General features: G+C 44.5%; 1 protein-coding gene and 1 long non-coding RNA gene across 3 annotated transcripts in view; both read left to right on the forward strand.

Moving 5' to 3' along the window:
- The window catches only part of LOC310693984, a 507,188-nt gene that overhangs the window by 135,121 nt on the left and 348,809 nt on the right, over window positions 1-23,258 (forward strand). The gene's annotated exons all lie outside the window — the stretch shown is intronic.
- The window catches only part of LOC310693923 (transmembrane protein 132D-like), a 449,340-nt gene that overhangs the window by 103,546 nt on the left and 322,536 nt on the right, over window positions 1-23,258 (forward strand). For both annotated transcript variants that reach the window (XM_083476416.1, XM_083476417.1), the window contains exon 2: window positions 823-1,714. In XM_083476416.1, coding sequence (XP_083332542.1) covers window positions 823-1,714 — 892 coding nt within the window. The remainder of the gene's footprint in view (window positions 1-822; window positions 1,715-23,258) is intronic.

Genomic DNA, 23,258 nt, shown 5'->3' on the forward strand with positions numbered 1-23,258 from the left:
CCTACTGCTTTGTAATGGTATTCTGGACAGTTTCTCTTGCTCTTTTTATTCATAGTCTGAAGTCTTACAATTAGGCTGTACTTGCCACCACCTCTACTACTGTATAAGAGTTCATTTTCAGCTTGTTACTTGCTGGATAAGCTTCAGAGCTCTGTACATCAATCCAGCCTAAACCTTGTCCCACCTTGCCCTGGTTGGGCCTTTCCATCATGCATTACACAGCAGCACAGGATCATCCTGAACCGAGACCACGTTCCTGCTTACATTTGTGAACAAAAGGGTACCTTTTCCACAGGGAAACATTTATCCCACATTCCACCACCTACTGTCTGAAATGTAACATTCCACTTTTGCCATTTCACCTGTGTGCAATGTGATCACATCAAGCTGTTCTATTCCAGATGGTACCAGAAAGAAGGGGGAAGGAGTGGGTGGGCAGGCAACAGCTCCATACCCCTTATCAGATCAGCATAAAATGTAGTGGTGGTGGGTTTAAAAGGGGATTAGGCTGGTCCCTGTTGGACAATTGATCTGCCAGTGGCTTTTAGCTTTGATAATCCACATTCACAGGTGGTATATCTCTGGTACACTTCTCAGCTGCTGGTGTGGGACGATCTGCAGAAGAGGGCTATTGCTTTCATGCCCTGCTTGGGGGCTTCCTGGAGGCCTCTGACTGGCAATTGTGGGAAATGGGATGTTGAAGCAGATAGACCTTTTGTTCTGATGCCACAGGGCTTTTATGGTGTGTTTTTTTCTGGCCCTTGGAATATTTTCCTTCGATATTAGCTTTCAGGCTTCTAAACTCTCCTTTCCTTTTACCAGTGACGGAAAGCCGGGGGATCCTGGAGAGCATCCAGAGGTTCTCCTTGCTGCCGACATATCTGCCTGTGAGTTACCACATCCACAATGCAGATGTTTCCTTCTTTCTGAAAGAAGCAAACCAGGATATCATGAGGAACTCTAGCCTTCAGTCTCGAGTGGAGTCCTTCCTAGTCTATAAATCCAAGAGGCCTCCGATCCTGAATGCAACATATGGGCCTTTTTCCATTGAGCAGGTGGTTCCCCAGGACCTCTTGTCACCTTCAAATCCATTTGGAGCTACTGCCCCCAAGTTCTCTTTCAACTGGAAGTTGAAGGCGTACATCATGAACAACAAAGTCTACCTAAGCCACCCCAAAGTCCAGATCCTGTTCTATATAGTCGGGAGGGACTGGGACGACTACAGCGTCACTGAAAAGCTGCCATGCTTAAGGGTCTTTGCTTTTCGAGAGACGAGGGAAGTCCGGGGGAGCTGTCGGCTGAAAGGAGATCTGGGGTTGTGTGTGGCTGAATTGGAACTTCTTCCCAGCTGGTTCAACCCACCGACGGTAGTTGCTGGCCGTAAGAAGCTGCTGAATCAGTCGGAAGGGAGCCCAGTGGAACTTTATTATGCTATCCAACCAGGGGACGAGAAAGGCGATTGTGCTAAGGAGGATCTAAGGAAGAACAATGGGATCAGACCTGGGCGCAATGATATTGATGAATCGGGGCCACCCTTGCAGCGAATTGGGAGTGTTTTCCTCTACCAGACACGAGGTAGCCCTTCCTTAAGCGAAATGTGGTTGGATAGCAACATTGCTATCCAGTATATACCAAAGACTGTCAAGCAAGGGGATGTTTTGACCTTTGTGGTGTCTATTGCTAAAAATTCGACAGAGGACCAGTTCACCTTGAGGTAAGAGCACTCGGTTCTGTATATGTAACTCAGATCAGTTTGTTCTCCCATGTGAATATTATTACCGTAACTCTTCCTTAGATGCTCTGCTTCTTCCTTTTGCTTTAACACCCACCAAATCTCTTGATTCCCGAATCTTACCCATTTTGATGATGCTTTGCTTCAATGTTTACATTTGATAGCAGCATTTAATGTGCGAGGCTGTTTGATAGCTGATGCGCCGTAGCATTTTAGAAGGTGATGGTATAGCAGAATTGGCGGCATTTGAAGGTTGGCAGGCAGTAGTAATTGAGTTTTTGTCTATATTTGATTGGCGTTGTGAACTGACATTATTTGATGGCTGACATACAGTTGTATTTAAGGAAATGGTCATTTTCAAAGTCCCAGTTTCAGTTCTTATATTCGGATTTGGTTGCCAGCCAAGCTTGAACGATTTGTTGCTTGCCTACCAAGAGAGAGAGAAGATTCTGAAGTTTGGGAAAGGTGAAAAGTGTCCCCTTTTCTTCCTTCCCTCCTGAAACCTCCCTACAGAGATGCAGGGAAGGGATTTAAAAATTTTTATTGTTTGTTTTATATATCTACTTATACAACATCTGCACATAAAAGATCACCTACAGATTGTTGCAATAAAAACAACACAACACTTATCAATTAGCAATTGCTAAAAACTGGGGGGAAAAACTGTGCCAACAAAAAAGGAATGACAAGACAAATATATTGTACTGGTTAGATTAACAGAGGCAATTAGAGATCACACTTGACAAGAGTTTCAAAAAGCATGGGGAAAATGTAGAGAATACTTCACAAAACTGTGTCCTAAAATACATACCTGGACTTGTTTCAATTAATGTTTGCAGGAGACTTTGTGGATTTTTAAGTTATAATTAGAAAAATCTTAATAATTATTCATAAAGGAAACAGTTTCTAAGAAGTAAACAAGGAGGCCAGATACAGGATAAAGGAAGTCTTTTATTTGGTTGTTTGTATTGTTGTATTTTATGCTTATTGTATGTTATGTTCATGTTTAATGAGCGTGGATTTGTGTTTTGGGGTGGGGTGGGGGTTTATGTTATGTTGTAAATAAAATTCCAAGAAAAAATAAAATAAACAAGAAAAAATAAAAACAACACAACACCTGCCCTTTCCTTAAAAGCAACAGGCCCTAATAAAGAGGAAAGTTACAAAGGGCTGATTGTGGCAAGTTGCTGATTCATGTAGGTTCACCCTATCTGTACTTAAAAACAGTCATAAAAACAGGAAGAAGAAGAAGAAGAAATAAAACAATAAAATAATAATCATAGTAATCACAGAAAGCTTAACAAGAATGAATGGCATAAAATAATATTTCAAAGTGAAATACAAGGTTCATATTTGTACCAAAGATACCAAATATTCATGAATGTTGCAAAGTAATCTCATATTTAATGGAACTAATCAGAAGCTGGGATGGCTTCTGTAGTTCTGGGATGTCCCAGAAGAATCGGGATGGCTACAGAGTATGAGATTCCAGGCCAAACCAAATCTGTTTGAGGGGTCCAGGTCTTGTTTGGATCAGGTTCAGTCAGCCCTGGATCTCTCTAGGTCAGTTTGAGGGCCCAGAGTTATCTGGGGGCAGGAAGGAGAGGCAGGCGCAAGAAAGCACACGAAAGAGAGACTTACCTGGTGAAGGTGGGGACTGCCTTTCACTCTGCATCTCTCTTCCTCCCTAGCCAGGCAGAGGGCCTTCTCGGTGGTGGCGCCCTCCCATCAGATTTCAAGGAAATAAACAACTATCTGACTTTTAGAAGACATCTGAAGGCAGCCCTGTTTAGGGAAGTTTTTAGTGTTTGATGTTTTATCGTGTTTTTAATATTCTGATGGGAGCCGCCCAGAGTGGCTGGGGAAACCCAGTCAGGTGGGCGGGGTATAAATAATAAAATGATGATTATGATTCTTCCTTCTGCCTGAAGGATCCAATACTTCATGGTGCTACTCCTTTGGCAGCAGCTTCCCTTGTGGGCAGCGAAGTTGCTTGTGAAGGCTCAGTAGAGTGCAGGATCAGATCCTTTTGCCTAACAGCAGTTAAACAGCAATATCCAGTCCTATGCTGTGCCAGTCCAGCACCCTCTCTTTCTTAAAGCTTATTTTAATTGCATGTTTCCATGGAAACACAGGGCAGCAAAGGGCAAATCATCCTGATGGTGGGGGCACGGATCAGGGCCATAGAGGAGATTCGGGGTGGGGGTGGGGGCTCCCAACAATGTCCACTAACAAAATGATCCCATGTGTGCCTGTTCAGGAATAAGTCCCATTGAACTCTCTATATTGCAATACAAATCAAACTTAAAACGGTTACTGAAAGTCTCTCGAAAATTTCAATTAGTTGGGAATGCAGCAGTAAAGGTACTGTTGGGTGCTTGGCTGCAGGAGACGATTACACCTATTTTATATTGACTGCACTGGTTACCAGTTTGCTGCAGGACACACTTAAAGGTGCTGGTGATTCCCTTTGAAGTCCTTAATGGGTCAGTTGTGGGTTACTTAAAGGGCCATGTCCTTCTTTGCCATCCTGCCTGCTCCATAAGATCTGAGAGGGGGAGGCCTGACTCTGCATATCTGAAGGGCTGTCATGCAAAAGCTGGAACAAATGTCTTCTGTGTTGCTCCTGAGTGGGGCAGGACTTGCAGAACAAGTGGGTTGAAATTTCAGGAAAGCTTTGGAAAGTAATTGTACTGAACAGATTACGCTAGTAGGACTGCAAGAAGTTTTGTAAGGAGGATTACTCAAAATATTGCAAGGAAGACTATGAGGAGAATTATTAGTTAATGATAATTAAGAGTAATAGTGAAATTAAGAAATGGCAGTCTAAAATATTGTATAAGATGAAAAGTTATGTTATATGACTGTTGGAAATGATATGTTAAAAAACCAATAAAAATGTATTAAAAGAAAAAAAAATATCAGGAAAGCTGGAGGTATTTAAGCCGATGCCGAATGGCCACCTTTCAGGGGTGATGACGGTTTTATTTACTACTTATATGCCAAAATGGCTTCTGTGTGGTTTACTATAAAATCAATCCATAATTAAAATATGCAGATTGCTTAAAATATGCAACGAAACAAACGATAATAAAAAACAGAACAATTTTAAGAATAATGCCCCTAGTTCAGTGCAGGGGAATGCATGCTTAGAAAGGTGTGTCTTTGGGAACCAGCAGAATGGAAGGGGTCTCTTGTATTTTGGCAGGGAGAGGCCCTCCCCCACTTGTGCCACTAGTGAAAAAGCCCAGCCTTGTGTTACCGTAAGCCAGTAGCCACCAGACTGGATGTAATAGTTACAATCCTGAAATGCCACCTGGAACAAGGGGTTGGAGTAGTTGATCTCTAGGATATATTCCAACACAGATTTGGTGCACTTTGACTGTGAATGAGACTAGATTGTTTAGAACACACAAGAGAATCTTCAGGTTGTCCCTTCACACCCCCCCCTTATATTTTCTACCATGTTGTTGTTACCAGCTCACACTTTGCCTTGTTTTGCTTTAAATGGCCGAACCTGGTAACATAGCTGATGTTGTTTATCATCTGCTGTTATCTCTTTTATTACTGTGTTTTGTTTTGTTTTCAAAAAATGCTTTTTTAATATATATATATGTAAGAAGCCATCCCAAGCACTGTCTTCTACTGTGAAAGGACAGGTGAGACACGTTCTCAAATCAAACAAACATACAAAAATGCAACGCTGGGCTTTTAAAACATTCTGACTCTTCCAAATTATCACAAGTAAAGCACATACCATGTATTTACAATAAATTTATTGTACAATAAATATTATTTATTTACAACAAATAATAAATGATAAATAATTACTAAAGAACACACACCAGGGTAGGGCCAAAATGCCATCACAGTGCAAGCAAATACTACATGTAGAAACAACGGGAGGTAGTAAAAATAGCAAAAATGCAAAATACAGACTCTCGTGGTACAGAGGAAAACATCCTAGACAGTTGTCAAAACATACCAGCCTGTAGCAGTGAAATGAAATCCTACTTCAGGCCCTAAAACTTGCCTGGAATTAAAAAAAAATGAAATGAAATGGTTTTCATTTCTTGCCCTAACTGCACAACCCTATACATGTCAAATTGTGTTCCTTCTAGGTAAGCGTGTAAAAGAGTTCAGCCTAAACCACAGGTGCGCTGTGGTTTGTAACCTTGGAACCAGTTTAATTCTGAAAGAACACATTTGCATCCTGATGACTGAATAAAGAGACAGGCAGGCAGGTTGGGGTTGAACTGGGCCACTTTTATTCAGTGAACATAAGGAGATCAGCAGTAACTATGAAGGGGGAAACTAACACCATTTACAACTGCAGCCATTGGGTGACATTTCCCTGCCTGCGGAAATAGAGGCGATATCCCTTTTCTCAGGCCACACCTTGGAAGTGAGAAGGGAAGAGTTGCTGCCCCACCACTCCCAGGGACCCCAAAGCTCCAGGGGGATGAGTCAGCTTGGCCTCAAATCCCAGAGTTTAGAGAGTAAACCTCATGACAGCCAATCCCTTTGAAAGGTTCCAAAATGTACAAAGACATTTTGTCTGCTTTTTATTCATATTTACAGAGAGAGACTTAGGAACACAGCCTCTTGGATAATGGCGTTGTCCCAAGTGAATCTCCACCCCCCATCTCTCCCACTTCCTCATACATCACTTCTATGGGTGCTGACAAGCACCCTCTGCCTTTGAGATCTTTGTTCTCCTACTTTCAAGACTTGCCAGGTTCTGGGAGAGAGGAGGTCTGGAATGCCCTAAAGACACTGAGTCCATCAGCTGTCGCCCCCTATTGCTTCCTCTTCCTCCTCCTCTTCTCCCATTACTTCCCAACTTTACCCCTCGTCTGCCTCTGAGCTGTGACCTCTTTCAAATCCCTGCTGTAATTCTGAACTGCCGCCTTCTTCTCTGGAAGGGTCAGGCTGGGGAGGCGGTCTCCACCATTCCCCCTCTGCCCAGTCCCTGACATCAAAGGGCACCAGAAGGCTAAAACAAGACGGTTCCCCTTCTCCCACCTGAACTCTCAAAGTGACCATATTGAGCCAGATTGCTAGTTGTGATTCAAGGACCCACCACCTGCTTGGGGACAAGAAAGAGACAGGGACACAGTATATTAGGTTAATGGGCTAAAAAAGGCCACAACTTTATTGATTACAGCATGTGAGAGGTATTGGCTTAGGCATTGGATAAAACAACAGAGCATGACTCCACCCCGTCAGGAAGGGGTGAGTCTAACAAGGGTTAACCACCAGCGGGAGGAACCTGTTGATGCAAATACAACTGCAAGCTCCCCCTGATGTCACCGGGGGTTGTGCCATGGCCCTAGCCACCAGCAAGGGCGTCGGGCAGGATCCACGACCACCAGATTCCTTTAACGGAATACCCATAAAGTTGAGGGGCAGGTGATGGCCACACCCTGCCCTCCAATACACAAACATATCCCAATGCCTAACTGCCAATACCTAAAAGTTGTGACAATTTGCTACGAGGTAGGCAAAAAACCAAGTGGCCGGTGCCAATTTGCCAGTTGGATAAAAATTCCTAACAGGCCCCTTGGGCAACCAAGGTGACATCCATAGCAATGTCAATAACCAAGCAATGAACTAAAGGGAGAGTGGGTGGGTGACCCGACGAAACCCAGCAGTGGAATGAAAGGGAAGTGCTGCCGCAGCCACATTTGAGCACCTAAACCTTGAGCCTCCACCTGATTGGTTGGCTATCTGGGGTGTGGCGTGGCAGCCAGGCCAGCTGGGCAGAGGCCAGAATGCCCCCTGCCAATGCGGGAAATGGCTCCTGCTCACAACTCCTCCCCTCTGTAAGGAGGAGAGGCTTTGGCGCACCATCCCTTATGGCTGACAGGCTGCAAATGTATCCCCCCATTGGTACCACTGTGGACCAGAGTTAGAACGGGCTCCTGACCAACTAACAGGAAACATTGTCCTGGGCATCCTTGTTTATGTATGCAGAAATCATATATTTGAAAGCCTCTGGTTGTAACCCAAACCCTGCCTGAGCAGCTGTTTGAAGGAGAAAGCTCCCTTGATTCCTCAGGCTTTGCAGTTTCTTGACACGTCTGAAAAAAATGTGTGTTGGCGAACTCAAAAGAGAAGGTTTTTTTCAAGCATGTAGCAGTGCTTTGTCTCTGGCTATGTTTAAGCAGGGTTTAGTAGGCAGGCATGCATAATAATAATAATAATAATAATAATAATAAATAATAATAATAATAATAATAATAATAATAATAATAATAATAATAATAATAATATATTTGTACCCCGCCCATCTGGTTGGGTTTCCCCAGCCACTCTGGGCAGCTTTCAACAAAGATTGTATTTAAATGTGCATGCACCTAATTCACACTTTCTGAATCAACACATTAGCCCAAACACATGCATTCTTTGAGATTCACACTTCCACAAAATTTTGTTGCAATTCTCCAGCCAAGAAATGTGTGTTATGCATAAGCTAGCATAAAGTATGCATGAAAGTTACATAATAGTGAAAACAACATTGAGAATGCATTATATTAGAGAAAATTGCTTTGCGAGAATACTAGATTGGGCAAATTTGCTTACAGACATGTATGTTAGAAGTTTGCTGATGAATCATCATGAAGACTTACACACACACACACACACACACACACACACACACACACACATGTTGTGGAAATCTTGAGACCTGACCCTAAGATTGGAAGAAGTGTCTGAGATAAACTTAATTGACAGATTCATCCATCTTTAGCAGGCCTAGATGGACCTTTTGTTTTCTAATTCTTCCTTGCAATGAGGCTCAGTTTTAGATGGGCTTGTTTGAGTTCGGCAGAAATAAGTGAATGGGGTGGCTACGTGGGAGCAGACAAGAGGAGGGACGCTTTGCACGAGGCACTGCTTCAAATGAGCTTCTGCAGCCAATGGCCTGTCACAGGCACGTTCGTAAACCATCAGTGCTCACTCGTGTGTTGTGCGCGTCCCCCTCTCCTCCCCCCGTGACTCCTTCGCCTGGATGTCACTGTTCACCTCCTGACCTGCGCAGCCCATGCATCCCATCTGTTCATGTCCGGATTTCCAGCCCATTGGAGCAAAAGCAATGGTGAAAGCCTTTTTGCCAGCAGCCATTGGCCTTGAATCATCCACTCGGACAGAGAGTCCTGCCGCCGCTAGAGACAGGCATCTGCAATCTGGTGACTGGGAGTGTATGTGTGTTTGCAAGAGAGAGAGAGAGAGAGAGAGAGAGAGAGAGAGAGAATTTCCTTGTGGTTTCTGCAATACAGAGTAGTTTTCCCACCCACTTCCCCCCACCCCGGTCTGAGGAACTGCAGGGAGAGTTCCGCATTATTTTTTCATGCTCAGAGAAAGTGCTCAATGTGCCCAAAGTGTTGCAGAGTCTCCCTGAATTGTTTCTCTTTACTTATTTAGTGGGAGAGAAGAGGTGGGGTGGGCGAGCTTCAGTCAAAGGGGAGGGTACAGAGAACACAGGAAGAGCGCTTTGAGAGCAGATCAAAGGTCTTTTAGCCTTGCAGCATCCATTTCACTTATTATTATTATTATTATTATTATTATTATTATTATTAGGCCAGTTTAAGACCAGGCTAGATCTAGTACACAGCTCTGTTGAAAGGATACAGTCTCCCAGGGGCAAGCAGTCTCTTTTTGCAAATACAAATGTATCTCGGAAGTCAAACGCCTTGTGTGTTGAATGTTTAGGCTCCCAAACACCACAAACCCGGAAGTGAGTGTTCCAGTTTGTGAACGTTCTTTGGAACCCAAACATCAGACGCGGCTTCTGTGGCTTCTGATTGGCTGCAGGAGCTTCCTGCAGCCAATTGGAAGCTGCGCCTTGGTTTCTGAATGTTTTGGAAGTTGAACGGACTTCCGGAATGGATTCCTTTTGACTTCTGATGTACGATTGTATGGGGTACTTTCCTTGTATGTTCAGATAGGCGTTTGCAGTCCTGCCCTTGATGTGCTTATTGGAGGATTTGCTGCATGGATGAATGCCCACAAATGAGGCGTTGAAGACAAAAGGGGCAGGGAAGGGAGCCGTGGACTCAGAAAGCTTTAAAACCTCTGCCTTATATCTTTAAGCCCATCCACTGATCTTCATTCTAGTACAGTGGTACGTCGGGTTACATACGCTTCAGGTTACAGACTCCGCTAACTCAGAAATAGTACCTCGGGTTAAGAACTTTGCTTCAGGATGAGAACAGAAATCGTGCTCCGGTGGCACGGCAGCAGCAGGAGGCCCCATTAGCTAAAGTGGTGCTTCAGGTTAAGAACAGTTTCAGGTTAAGAACGGACCTCCGGAACGAATTAAGTACTTAACCCGAGGTACCGCTGTACCCGCCGTTTGAATCTTTGACAAATCAGGCCTGCACCGTCTCTTCCCGTGTGCACATGTCATGCGTGCCATTTTCCTGCTCGATTGCAGGGTGTATAGATGGGGAGAGTGGAACCCGATGAGAAATTGCCTTTAGAGTGGTGGTTCCGGATATCTGGCCCCTTCCCCCTTCACTTCATCAATCTCCGACAGAAACAAGCTGAAGACTAAGACATGACAGGCTCCTCTGCTTGAGGGACTGAGTAACTTGCCTGCCTTCCCTTCTTGGTGGGCAGTGGAGGAGTGAGCCTCTTGAAAAGCAGAGACAGCGGCCCTTCACCGAAAGACTCCATTGCGCTAGTCAAAGCAATTTCAGACTTCACTGCTGAGAATGCTCGGAGAAGCTATAGCTGTGACAGACGGGGGAGGGGGCTCCTGAGCGCGCTCACCCCCATCACCATTACCCAGTTAAATGGGAGTTATTAGCTCCTGCACTTAGAAACAAATCTTCTCTCTCTCTCTCTCAGTCACCCTTCCCTGAGGACACCGACAGCTGTGCTTTCACTTCCCAACCATCTCTCAAGTGCATTGGAGTTTTTTTCTATCCCAGTCCACAAAGACATCTATTTTCTAACCTCCTACAGCTGAATTTAGAGATGAGTTGAATAATGGGACGATTTGCTGATCTTTTGTGGTCTGATGACAAGCTTCTTTGGGAAAGTATATGCTAGGGCTGCAAATCGGCTGCAAGATTGGGTCTGGATCCTGATTCAACGCTTTGTACAATGATCTACAGCGGCCTGAAGCCCTTTAGAAGGTGCCTGATTTAGTTCAGGGTCCAAAGCTGTTTACTTCAGAGGGGTGTGTGAGACAAGGATTTGTGTCTCCTGACCTCTTCACTACTGGGAAATAACAATGGCTATACCATAAAAATGGCTTTACCTCCCTTTCAACAGACCTGGACAAACTTTGTAGGAATAGCAGCCCATCCAGAGTGGATCATCGCCCCCAAGTTATAGGCAAGCAAGAATTTTTTGGGGGGACGTATTCTGGGCACCTTTTAAAAGGTGATTGTGAGGAAAGATTCTATAGCTTAAAAAATTATAATATCTGGGTTAAGTGGATGAAATTTGCAGGCATGATGGTAGCCCTACCCGAGAGGATGAATCTTGCCAAATTTCATGGATGCCAAACATGGCACTACAATACACAAATGAGAAAATTCAGTGGTTTTCTCTGTAGCCTTTACAGTTTTGGGTGGGTAAAGAGGATTCACTCAGTCTCCCCATGTCTCTTATGGGCAACTGATCTGAAAATAGTAGATAGGAAGGTGGCTCCCTGGGTGAGAAACCTGTTGAATTACAGGCAAATAGCTCCTACATTTTGGTTTGCTTTTTGTGCTATAAGCCCTTAAAGTTGTTTGAGGGTAGGGGGCACATGGATTGGAGAGTTTGGGTAAAATAATTCCTTCTGATTGTAAGCGTGACCTGTCAGTCAGAACATATCTCTTTCTCTCCCTAGGCTGTTATTTCATCTAATTCCCTCCCCCTGCCCCCAGCATTTTCCTTCTGTGGCAAACAGGCATAGGCAAACTTGGCCCTCCAGATGTTTTGGGACTACAACTCCCATCATCCCTAGCTAACAGGACCAGTGGTCAGGGATGATGGGAGTTGTAGTCCCAAAACATGTGGAGGGCCAAGTTTGCCTGTACCTGGTGATAAAGTTACAGACATTAGTTTTGCTTTTAGAAACACTTGTGTATAGCATTTCTTTTGCCATCCAAATTGCTGAGGTGCTACGAGGTGCTTCAGGAAAGCCTTGCTTTGACTCATCCTGCCTTATATACTTACCACTTCACCTTCAAAAAGTCCAAAATCCTTCTGAAGTGCCTTGCTTTGGAACTCAACCAAGGCATGCACCCATGCACCCATAACTGATACTAATGATTGATTCTAGGGCCATAGGCAAAAGTGGCCACAATGAAACAGGAAGGAGCTATTAGAGTGCTCAAGGGAGCACAAAGGTTAGCACATGTACAAGAAATCTCCGGGGGGGGGGGGGGAATCATAAGTATATAGAAATATTCCACAGGGAGTGAGAAATTGACTCTGCCAGTGTACCTGCCCTGCCCTGCCCTGCCCTGGGAATGCAAAATCTGCCAGGCAGTGGCGTAGCATGGGAGGTGCAGGGGGGGGGGGCCGGCCGCACCGGGCGCAACATCGGGGGGGGGCGCTCGCACCCTCAGCTCTCTGCCCCTACCTGGCTCACTCACTCTCTATCACTGCAGTGCTGGCTGTGCAAATCCGATCTGAGCCGCTGGGTCGCGCCTATTGTGGAGGGGTTGGGTGCCAGGCGTGCGGTGCGGAGAGAGAGCGAGGGACTATCTGGGGGAGGGACAGTGCAGCGGCCGCCCAGCGCAGCGCTGAGCGCGGGAGAGAACCACACCAGACCAGCCCAGGCAGCAGCAAGAAGAAGCTGGCAGCGGCGGCAGGCTAGGGGTTAGGGGGCGCAAATTACTTGCTGACAACCCACTCTACGCCACTGCTGCCAGGAGACTCCATGAAGCTTCTGTGCTCATTGTATATCCCTCCCCATACTTTCAGTTGCTGTTAGTAGCACATTGATAGCTTGAGAGAAGAAAAAACAATCAATTCCATTGAAATTCACAACATCTTCCATAGCAGATCACCCGGGGATGGCTTCTACTCACCGCAGGTGATTACGCTGTTTACAAGCTTGCGTCAGGACCTTCCTATGTCCAGCTTCCACAATCTGTGTGGCCTAGAAATGGCTCTGCAGAGCCTTCACCAGGGACTGTGCCCCCAATTACTATTTGAAGCTATGCCCTCTCCACCGCCCTGTTCCCAATTACTTTTCTAGTGCCGAGATCCCAGAAGCACAGTAAAGGAACATCATGCGATGAAATAATTGCCAAGTGCTTGGCAGGTGATCAGTAGAGACATTAGCAGGGAAAATGTGGGCAAGTAGCCAAGGCATTATGATAGATCGCTCTTTTGCCCAGTATTTAATTGCTGTCCCTGTTTAACTTAATAAATTAGGAGGACTACCTCACATTCTGAATAATGGAGAAAGAAAGCTGACAAATGAAGACTGAATACTCCTTGACTTGGACATGTAGAACTGTAGCGGTTGGTTGGAGCGCACGATGCTTCAACAAAGATCTAGCTGGCCCTGGTTGGGGAAGGCGCCTGAGAGCGAATGCCATGCTGTCATGTCAGCATCTTTGCTGTAAAATCTCTATGGCTAACTATTTCTTTCTTTAACTTGGGAGTGGGGAAACTTTTCTGTTCTAAGGGCCTCATTCATTTCTGGGAAACCTCCCAAGGGCCACATACCAGTAGCGGGCAGGGCCAGAGGCAAAAGTGGTTGGACCAATGAATGGAAAGTTTATGCAAAATCCACTGCTGAATATCATTTTAACCTAGCAGTTCAAAAGCACGTCAAAGTGCAAGTAGATAAATAGATACTGCTCCGGCGGGAAGGTAAATGGCGTTTCCGTGCGCTGCTCTGGTTTGCCAGAAGTGGCTTAGTCATGCTGGCCACATGACTCCGAAGCTGTCTGCGGACAAACGCCGGCTCCCTAGGCCTATAGAGCGAGATGAGCACCACAACCCCAGAGTCGTTCACAACTGGACATAATGGTCAGGGGTCCCTTTACCTTTATATCATTTAAACAAAGCCACACATACTCAGTGGACTAGTTGAGGCAGGGAGCAACCACCATTATGGGCAACAAGGCCATTTACCCTCCAGCCAGTACATGTGAAAATGATCTAGGCATCTTATCAGACCACAAGCTTCACATGAGTCAACAGTCTGAAGCAGCAGCAGAAAAAGCTAGTGCTATTCTATTTTTTTTTTTTATAAAATTTTTATTGGTTTTACAAAATTTTTTAAAGAACAGACAAACACTTAAAAAGACAAACATACACGTATAGTTTCATAACATATTTTCATAAACCTCCTTTCTTGGACTTCCCCATACCCCCCCTTTCTGCATCCCAATGTCCATAATTTTATAGCAACTCCCAATTGTTACTTTCCAACCTCTGTCATCTTAGTCCTCTTTATATTCTGACCTTATATCACTGTATCCCTTTGTTTCTGAAAACCACAACACTTTAACATTCATTAAGTTTATAGTAGTCCTTAAGATAACTTTTAAATTTTTTCCATTCTTCTTCCACCGCCTCTTTTCGTTGATCACGGATTCTGCCTGTCATCTCGGCCAATGTCATATAGTCCATCACTTTCATCTGCCATTCTTCCAGAGTGGGTAGATCTTGTGTCTTCCAATACTTTGCGATAAGTATTCTTGCTGCTGTTGTAGCATACATAAAGAAAGTTCTGTCCCTCTTTGACACCAGTTGGCCGACAATGCCCAAGAGAAAGGCCTCTGGTTTTTTAGGGAAAGTACATTTAAGTACCTTTTTCATTTCATTATAGATCATTTCCCAGAAAGCCTTAATCTTCGGGCACGTCCACCAAAGGTGATAGAAAGTACCTTCGGTCTCTCTACATTTCCAACATTTATTATCGGGCAAATGATAAATTTTTGCCAGCTTGACTGGGGTCATGTACCACCTGTAAACCATTTTCATAATATTTTCCTTTAAGGCATTACATGCCGTAAATTTGATACCGGTGTTCCATAACCATTCCCAGTCAGCTGACATGATGTTATGCCCAGCATCCTGTGCCCACTTAATCATAGCCGATTTGACTGTTTCATCCTGTGTATTCCATTTCAGCAACAAGTTATACATTCTAGATAAATTCTTAGTATTGGGTTCTAACAGTTCAGTTTCTAATTTTGATTTTTCCACCTGGAAGCCAATTTTCCTGTCCTGTTTGAAAAACTCCATTATTTGCCGATATTGAAACCAATTTTGTACTTTATGTTTCAGTTTCTCATGGCTTTGTAGTTTAAACTTATCTCCATCCTGTTCCAAAATTTCCCAATACTTCGGCCATCCGACCTCCATATTGAGTTTCTTCACTGCTTTAGCCTCCACTGGTGACACCCATCTAGGGGTTTTGTTTTCCAACAGATCTTTATATCTTGTCCAAACATTAAATAGTGCTTTTCTAACAATGTGGTTTTTGAAGGCACTATTGACTTTGTCATACCATAGATATGCATGCCAACCAAAAGCATTGTTAAAACCTTCCAGATCCAAAATGTCTGTGTTCTCGAGGAGCATCCATTCTTTCAGCCAGCAAAAAGCTGCTGCCTCATAGTACAATTTTAAGTCCGGCAGGGCAAAACCCCCTCTTTCTTTAGCGTCTGTCAATATTTTAAATTTAATTCTGGGCTTTTTGCCCTGCCAGACAAATTTCGAAATGTCTTTCTGCCACCTCTTAAAACATTCCATCTTGTCAAGAATCTGCAAGGTCTGAAACAAAAATAGCATTCTAGGCAATACATTCATTTTGATCACAGCAATTCGGCCTAACATTGACAGTTTCAAATTTGACCATATTTCTAAATCTTTTTTAATTTCTGACCAACATTTTTCATAATTGTCCTTATACAAATTCACATTTTTAGATGTCAAATAAACCCCTAGGTATTTCACCTTCTTGACCACTGTCAAGCCTGTCTCCTCTTGGAATTTCTCCTTTTCCGTATCTGTTAAATTTTTCCCTAAAACTTTGGTTTTTTGTTTATTCAACTTAAATCCAGCTACCTGGCCAAACTGTTGTATTATTTCTAACACCTTTTTCGTACTAGTGTTTGGCTCTTGCAAAGTCAATACTAGGTCATCTGCAAACGCTCTTAACTTGTAATGTTTAGCTCCGACCTGCACTCCTTTAACCTGCTGGTCATTCCTAATCATATTCAGCAACACCTCCAGAACTGAAATGAAAAGTAATGGGGAAATTGGGCACCCCTGTCGTGTTCCTTTTTCTATCTTAAGTTCCTCAGTCACTACATTATTTACAATCAATTTAGCTTTTTGTTCAGAATATATTGCAGCCATACCATTCTCAAAACCTTGACCTACCCCCATCCCCTGAAGATTCTTTATCATAAAACTCCAAGAAATATTGTCAAAGGCTTTCTCCGCGTCCACAAAAATCAATACTGCTTTAGTGTTTATATTCACCTCTAGCTTTTCCAAAATGTCTATTATATTCCTTACATTGTCTGCTAGGTGCCTTTTGGGGAGAAAGCCTGCTTGGTTCTTATGAATCTTTTCCATCAACACTCTTTTAAATCTTTTTGCCAAAATGTCTGCAAAGATTTTGTAATCCACATTAAGTAGTGATATTGGGCGGTAGTTCTTCAGTTGAGTCTTTTCAGTCTCTGTCTTTGGTATGAGTGAAATATATGCTTCTTTCCACGATTCAGGTGCCCTTTTTCCCTCAAGAATCTCGTTACAAACTTCTTTTAGTGGTTGAGTCAACCATTCCTTCAGCGATTTGTAATATCTAGAAGTCAGTCCATCTGGTCCTGGAGATTTGCCCAATTGCATGTTCTGAATGGCAGCCTCTATCTCTTGTTCTGTTATTCTCTGGTTCAGATCCATCTTACTTTGATGAGAGATTTTTTGTAATCCATATTTATCAAGGAATTTGTCTATATCTTCTTCATTTTGCGGGCCTTGCGTATAAAGTTTTTAGCTAGTGCTATTCTAGGCTACATCATGGACCGCTCTGTCCTGCCTTGATCAGACCACACGTAAGTAGTAATAGTAATTTATTATTTGTACCCGCCCTTCTGTCTGGGTTTCCCCAGCCACTCTAGGTGGCTTCCAACAAATATTAAAAGTACCTTAAAATGTCACACATTAAAAGCTTCCCTGAACAGGGCTGCCTTCAGATGTCTTCTAAATGTCAGGTAGTTATCTCTTTGACATCTGATGGGAGGGTGTTCCACAGGACCGGTGCCACTACTGAGAAGGCCCTCTGCCTGGTTCTCTGTAGCTTAGCTTCTCGCAGTGAGGGAACTGCCAGAAGGCCCTCGGCACTGGACCTCAGCGTCCGGGCTGAATGATGGAGGTAGAGACGCTCCTTCAGATGGAATCTTTGTCCAGTTTGGGCACCACAATTTAAGAGGGATATTGACAAGCTGGAACGTCTGCAGAGGAGGATGACCAAAATGATGAAGGGTCTGGAAACCAAGCCATATGAGAAATGGTTGGGGAAGTTGGATATGTGTAGCTTGGAGGACAGGAGACTTAGAGGAGATAGGATATCCATCTTCAAATAACTAAAATGCGGTCACATGTTTTCTCCTGCTCTGGAGGGTAGGACCCGAACCAATTGATCCAATTTACATGAAAGGAGATTCTGACGAAACATTTTGGTGGTAAGAGCTGTTTGAATGTCTCATGTGGAACAGGCTCCTTCAAGAGGTTGTGGACTCTTCTTCATCAGAGGTTTTTAATCAGAGATTGGATGGCCATTCCTGCATTCCAGGGGATTAGATGATCCTTAGGATCCATTCCTGTTGTATGAGTATGACTCAGAGGTAGAGGTGAGGAAGCTAAGCCCCCTCCATTGTCCACAAATAATATCTAATTGGTTTTGTTTCCCCTGCATTAGCAATGTGTTTCCTTTGCACTGAAATGAATGTGGTGGAATAACGTAACCACAATTTATGTAATTTATTATGTAAGTTACATAATTTCATCACAGGAGACAGTGAGACAAATAAGAGCTTTAATTACATAATTAAGTAGCATAATTGCACTGCAGGGCACAGCAAGATGAACAATGTTGTTTTGGGCAGAAGACAAACTCCAGTGGAAAGAAAGCAGCGCTGCATGCGAAGAATACAGGGCGGAACGGAAAATAATGGCTTCTTCCATTCCTAGATGTAACTGACTTGGGGAAGAGGAAGCCTTTATACTTCTGATTCGGGCAGCAAAATATATTGGGCAAACCGTGACCTCTCTAGTTCTCCCTTGATGAAGTAAAGAGACGAAGTTACTGGGAATCTCAGTTTGTGTTCAAAATAATAATAATGAGATACCAACAGTGGACCCTGGAACGATCCAATGCAGTCTCAGCAATATGTGTGAAATAAGGTGTTATCTTTTGTTTTGCTTTTTTATCATTACGTTGTCTAAATCAGTGTTTCCCAAACGTTTTTGGGCAACGGCACACCTGTTTACCGGGAAAAAATCTCGCGGCACACCACCATTAAAGCCCCGCCCCGTGACGTCAGCGCGCAGCGTCACGCCGGGAGGGACGCACAAAATTTAAAGTTTTTTCCCTTCCCCTTGCCGGGGTGGGAGGAGGCAGCAGAGCGAGGGATTGAGGGACGGCGGCAGCGGCTGTTGTGGTGGTGGCGGCGATAGCGGGCGGAGGAGGAGCCGTCGCCGGGAGTTGCTGCTGCTGCTGCTGCTGCTGCTGCCCGGACATGCCGGCCTCCTCCTCCTCCGCTGTCTCGCGCTCCTCCCTTTTGCGCGCGCTGCCCCGCCGCTCGGCACCAGCACTGCGGAGCCGCCCCCGGCTCGACGCGGATCCTCGCCGCCGCCGCCTCTCGCCGCCCGACTCGCCCGCCTCCCTCCCACGGCACACCAGCCGGTGTCTCACGGCACACTAGTGTGCCGCGGAACACCGGTTGGGAAACACTGGTCTAAATGAGCCTGGCTCAGAATTACTGCTCCTTTTTTATAAAGTGGAGACACTCAAAGGTTAGGTGAAAAGGAGGAGGGGGGCCAGAGATGTGGGAAGAGCTGACTTCTTGCAATAAAGTTTTCATTATGGTGGCAAAATGGAACTTCAGCAGAAATCAGCTTAACCGTTTTCTGGCCCATAATAACTGCAGGCTGTTTAGGGTTGTTGGTGGGTTTTTTTGTGTGGGGTGGGTGGGAAGGAGCTGTGCGAGTGATTGCTTTTAAATATATACGAGCTCCAGTTTTGGAACCGATGGGTTTGGGATATTGCCTCCCTCCCTCCCTCCCTCTGCGTGATCTGCTTTGGCATTCCAATACCTTTTGTGGGCATCTATAGAGAAAACATTAGAGGTTCTTCGGTGATAAGAAAATGAAACAATATGAGAGAGGGCTGTCAGGCCTGCGCCAGATAAATGGAAGACAGATGGTAAGGGTGATTGGCATTGACAACTTGCGAGGAGCCTTGTTTGCAGGTGCTGCTTCATTCATCCATCACACTTTTACCTAATAGTGGGAGATGTCACTGTGATGTACTTAAATCCCCAACAGACTGATAAAAAGAAAAAAAGGGGGAAAAAACATTAAACCAACAGCTGGGGGAGACTGTTGTGTTCGAAGGTGGCTGACTTGAAGGCAGCTGGGCAAACTTTTTATTCTAAATGTTGACGGCCACGTTCATTGAAGAGTAACCTGTATGGGATTGTTGTCTTGTTTTAATGTTTGTTTTTAAGCTGTTTTTTATGTTTAACTGGTTTTGTTTTTATTTTGCAAACAAGTACTACATTTTAAGGGACGCGGGTGGTGCTGTGGTCTAAACCACTGAGCCTAGGGCTTGCTGATTGGAAGGTTGGTGGTTCGAATCCCCACGATGAGGTGAGCTCCCGTTGCTCGGCCCCTGCTCCTGCCCACTTAGCAGTTTGAAAGCATCTCACGGTGCAAGTAGATAAATACGTACCACTCCAGCAGGAAGGTAAACGGCATTTCCATGCGCTGCTCTGGTTTCGCCAGAAGTGGCTTAGTCATGCTGGCCACATGACCCGAAAGCTGTACGCCGGCTCCCTCGGCCAATAAAGCGAGATGAGCGCCACAACCTCAAGAGTCGTCTGTGACTGGACGTAACGATCAGGGGTCCCTTTACCATATGTTACCACCTCAAACAGTCATGGCTTCTCCTAAAGAATTATTGGAGCTGTTGTTTGTTAAGGGTTCTGAAAGTTGCTGGGACACTCTCTATTCCCCTTCTAGAGCTACCATTCACAGAGTTCCCTGTGAAGAGGGGGTAATTGTTAAACCACTCTGAGAATTTTTGAAATTTGGTCAAGGCCATGTGCAATAAGGGTAAGGGTCACAGGTGGCTCTGGGCCACAGCTGACCCAACCCTCCTTTAAAGGGAAGGGATGGAAACCACCAGGTGCTGGGCCAAATTCACGTCCTGCTGTGAGACTATTTTGCCAACTACAGGAGCAAAAGAAAAAGAGAGGAACATTTTTTGGCTCCTAAGCAATTCAAAGCCCGAACAAGAAAAACAAAAAAGCTGATTTAAGCGAGTTAAATTATGCAAACTGAGCAAATCTTCATACTTTGTTTGTATATTTTATTCTATGAGTCATAGGAAATGCAAGGAACAAGGCAAGGCATCTCAATTACTGGAAATCTGATTCAGCCCACGTGGGTTCCAGGTTTGGGGTGGTTTTTATTTGCGGGTTCACCTTACCCTACTTTTGCCCACTTGATTGCTTTGATCTGTGGAACTGCCACTGCTACAGGTGCCACAAAACCCCTTTTTCACACTTGGAATACATAGCTTCCTGTTCTTGTGTATTTTAATTACAGATTGCTTTTGCAGCTGTAAATTGCTTAGAAGCCATTTTGGCATATAAGAGATAAATAGATAGCTAGATAGCTAGATAGCTAGCTAGCTAGCTAGCTAGATGATAGATAGATGATAGATAGATAGATAGATGATAGATAGATAGAGATAGATAAATAGATAGATAGATAGATAGATAGATAGATAGATAGATAGATAGATAGATGATAGATATAGATAGATAAATATATAGATGATAGATAGATAGATGATAGATTAGATAGATAGATGATAGATAGATAGATAGATAGATGAGAGATGAGAGATAGATAGATGATAGAGAGATGATAGATAGATGATAGATAGATGATAGATAGATGATAGATAGATGATAGATAGATAAAATTTAAAATAATAATAGTAATAATAGTAACAACAACAGTTGCCAGATGATGCTTTATTCAGCCACTGCTTTGACTTTGGAGATTTTAGTTAGGGTTGCTTACACACACACACACACACACACACACACACACACAGGTCGCAGCTTTATAGAATCACAGAGTTGGAAGGGACTATCAAGGTCCTCTAGTCCAACCCCCTGCAATGTAGGAATCTTTCCCCCAGCATGGGTGACGAACCTGTGGCCCCGATATTAAGAGTCTCATGCTCTGCCAACTGACCCAGGAGCAAAAAGGTTTCAGGCGCAACTCCCAGCAACTCCAGGATCAGATAGCAGGGGATGGGGCAGAGCATGAGACTGTGGAAAGCTGCCCCTAGTCAGAGTGAACCAGGGATCAGGGCCAACAATCCCTTTTGGGTGAACTTCTGGGGGCCACATGGCAGTGGAGGACAGGGCCAGAGGTAAAAGAGCAATGCATGCAAATCACAGCTTTGTGTAGCAGGCTGCTTTCTGCATACACTTAGCTCTCTATCCTCCATCCAGACAACAACCCTGTGAGGTGGGTTAGGATAAGAGAGCATTATTTGTCTTGTATTGTGGGTGGGGCATTTTAATTGTTCCTCTGAATTTCACACTGGCAATACTTCCCCCATATGAATAGTAAGGTATAGGTAAAGGGACCCCTGACCATAGCTGTCAACCGTCCCTTATTTGGAGGGACAGTCCCTTATCCCAGTGCCATGTCCCGCTGCTGTCCCTTATTGATGATGTCCCTTAAATTTCCCGGGTTTCAAAGGAAGCATCTCCTCTCCCTCCCTCCCTGCCAGCCAGGGAGGAGGGAGGCTCCAACTGTGTTGCTTGGCTGCGTTGCTCACCCAATAAGGAGTCTAAGAACGACTGGGGGGTGGAGCTTGCATGTCTTGTGCCGATCAAATCGGCTGCGTTGCCTGGGGACTCACCTTTGCTCAGCGCTTCCCAGCGTAGAGGTGACGGTGGTTTTCCTTGCTGCATCCCCTTCGCTGGGTTGCTGCGCTGTGGGAACCACCGCTTGAGGCTTCGTTTGGCTGCTGGCCGGGCTTTCTGCCTTTGGCTTGGAGAGGCTCAGATGTTGAACATACCTGTGCTGGAAAATCCCTTATTTTGGCTGCTGATCCCTTATTTTCGAGGCTGCTGGTCCCTTATTTTCAAATCTGTAAGTTGACAGCTGTGCCCCTGACCATTAGGTCCAGTCGTGACTGACTCTGGGGTTGCGGTGCTCATCTCGCTTTATTGGCCGAGGGAGCTGGCGTACAGCTTCTGGGTCATGTGGCCAGCATGACTAAGCCGCTTCTGGCGAAACCAGAGCAGCGAATGGAAATGCCGTTTACCTTCCCGCCGGAGCAGTAGCTATTTATCTACTTGCACTGGTGTGCTTCCGAACTGCTAGGTTGGCAGGAGCCGGGACCGAGCAACGGGAGCTCACCCAGTCACGGGGATTCGAACCACCGACCTTCTGATTGGCAAGTCCTAGGCCCTGTGGTTTAACCCACAGCGCCATCTGCGGCCCTCTGAATAGTAAGGTAGCAAGGCTTAAAATAAATAAAATAAATTGGTTCATTTCTGTCAGCCCCTGAAAAAAAACACCACATTATAATTAGCAGTCGTCTAGCTGCCTACATCTTAAGCGTTGTGTCTCTGCATCACCAGCCCACGCACCTGAAATTGAGACTTGAGGGTGGGGGGTGCAAGGCGGGAATCTCAGAGGAATCAAAATACAGTGGGACGATATTCTCTGCGATGTCAAATTAACTTCCAGAGTTGGGGTGTGGGTGGAGAATGATGATCTTTCTCCCAGTGGCAGCTTCGCAGCAGGATATAACACAGATGCTTCCTCTACCAAAGAGCTTCTACTGGAAGCCAGGGATTTGGGGACACTGCCCCCAGGCTGTGGAACATTCTTCCAGCTGAAATTCAACAGGCACCTTTGATTTTTTATTTTCGACCATCTCTTTTAGGTAGATAGCCCTATGTAACTGTTTTCTGATCAGCCAGACATATTTTTTTAAAATAATCTTTTATTAAGTTTTATCAATAGAAAAGTTCAGAAAAATACAAAAACAGAAAAATACAAAATTACAAAATACAAAGATACAAACATTAAACACAAAAAAGAAAAAGAAAAAACACATATAAAAGAAAACAAAACTCCCTCTTTTTTTGATTTCTCATCTTTAGTTAACTTATTTTCCTGACTTCCTCACGCCTCCCTTTTTTGTATCCCTTTTAAAAATTGGTTCAGCAAATTCATCAGCCAGACATATTAATGACATTATATATACACACATAAAATGGAT

Source organism: Podarcis liolepis (assembly GCF_965112155.1).
Source record: "Podarcis liolepis genome assembly, chromosome: 15".
In the NCBI taxonomy this organism is placed as follows: Eukaryota; Metazoa; Chordata; class Lepidosauria; order Squamata; family Lacertidae; genus Podarcis; species Podarcis liolepis.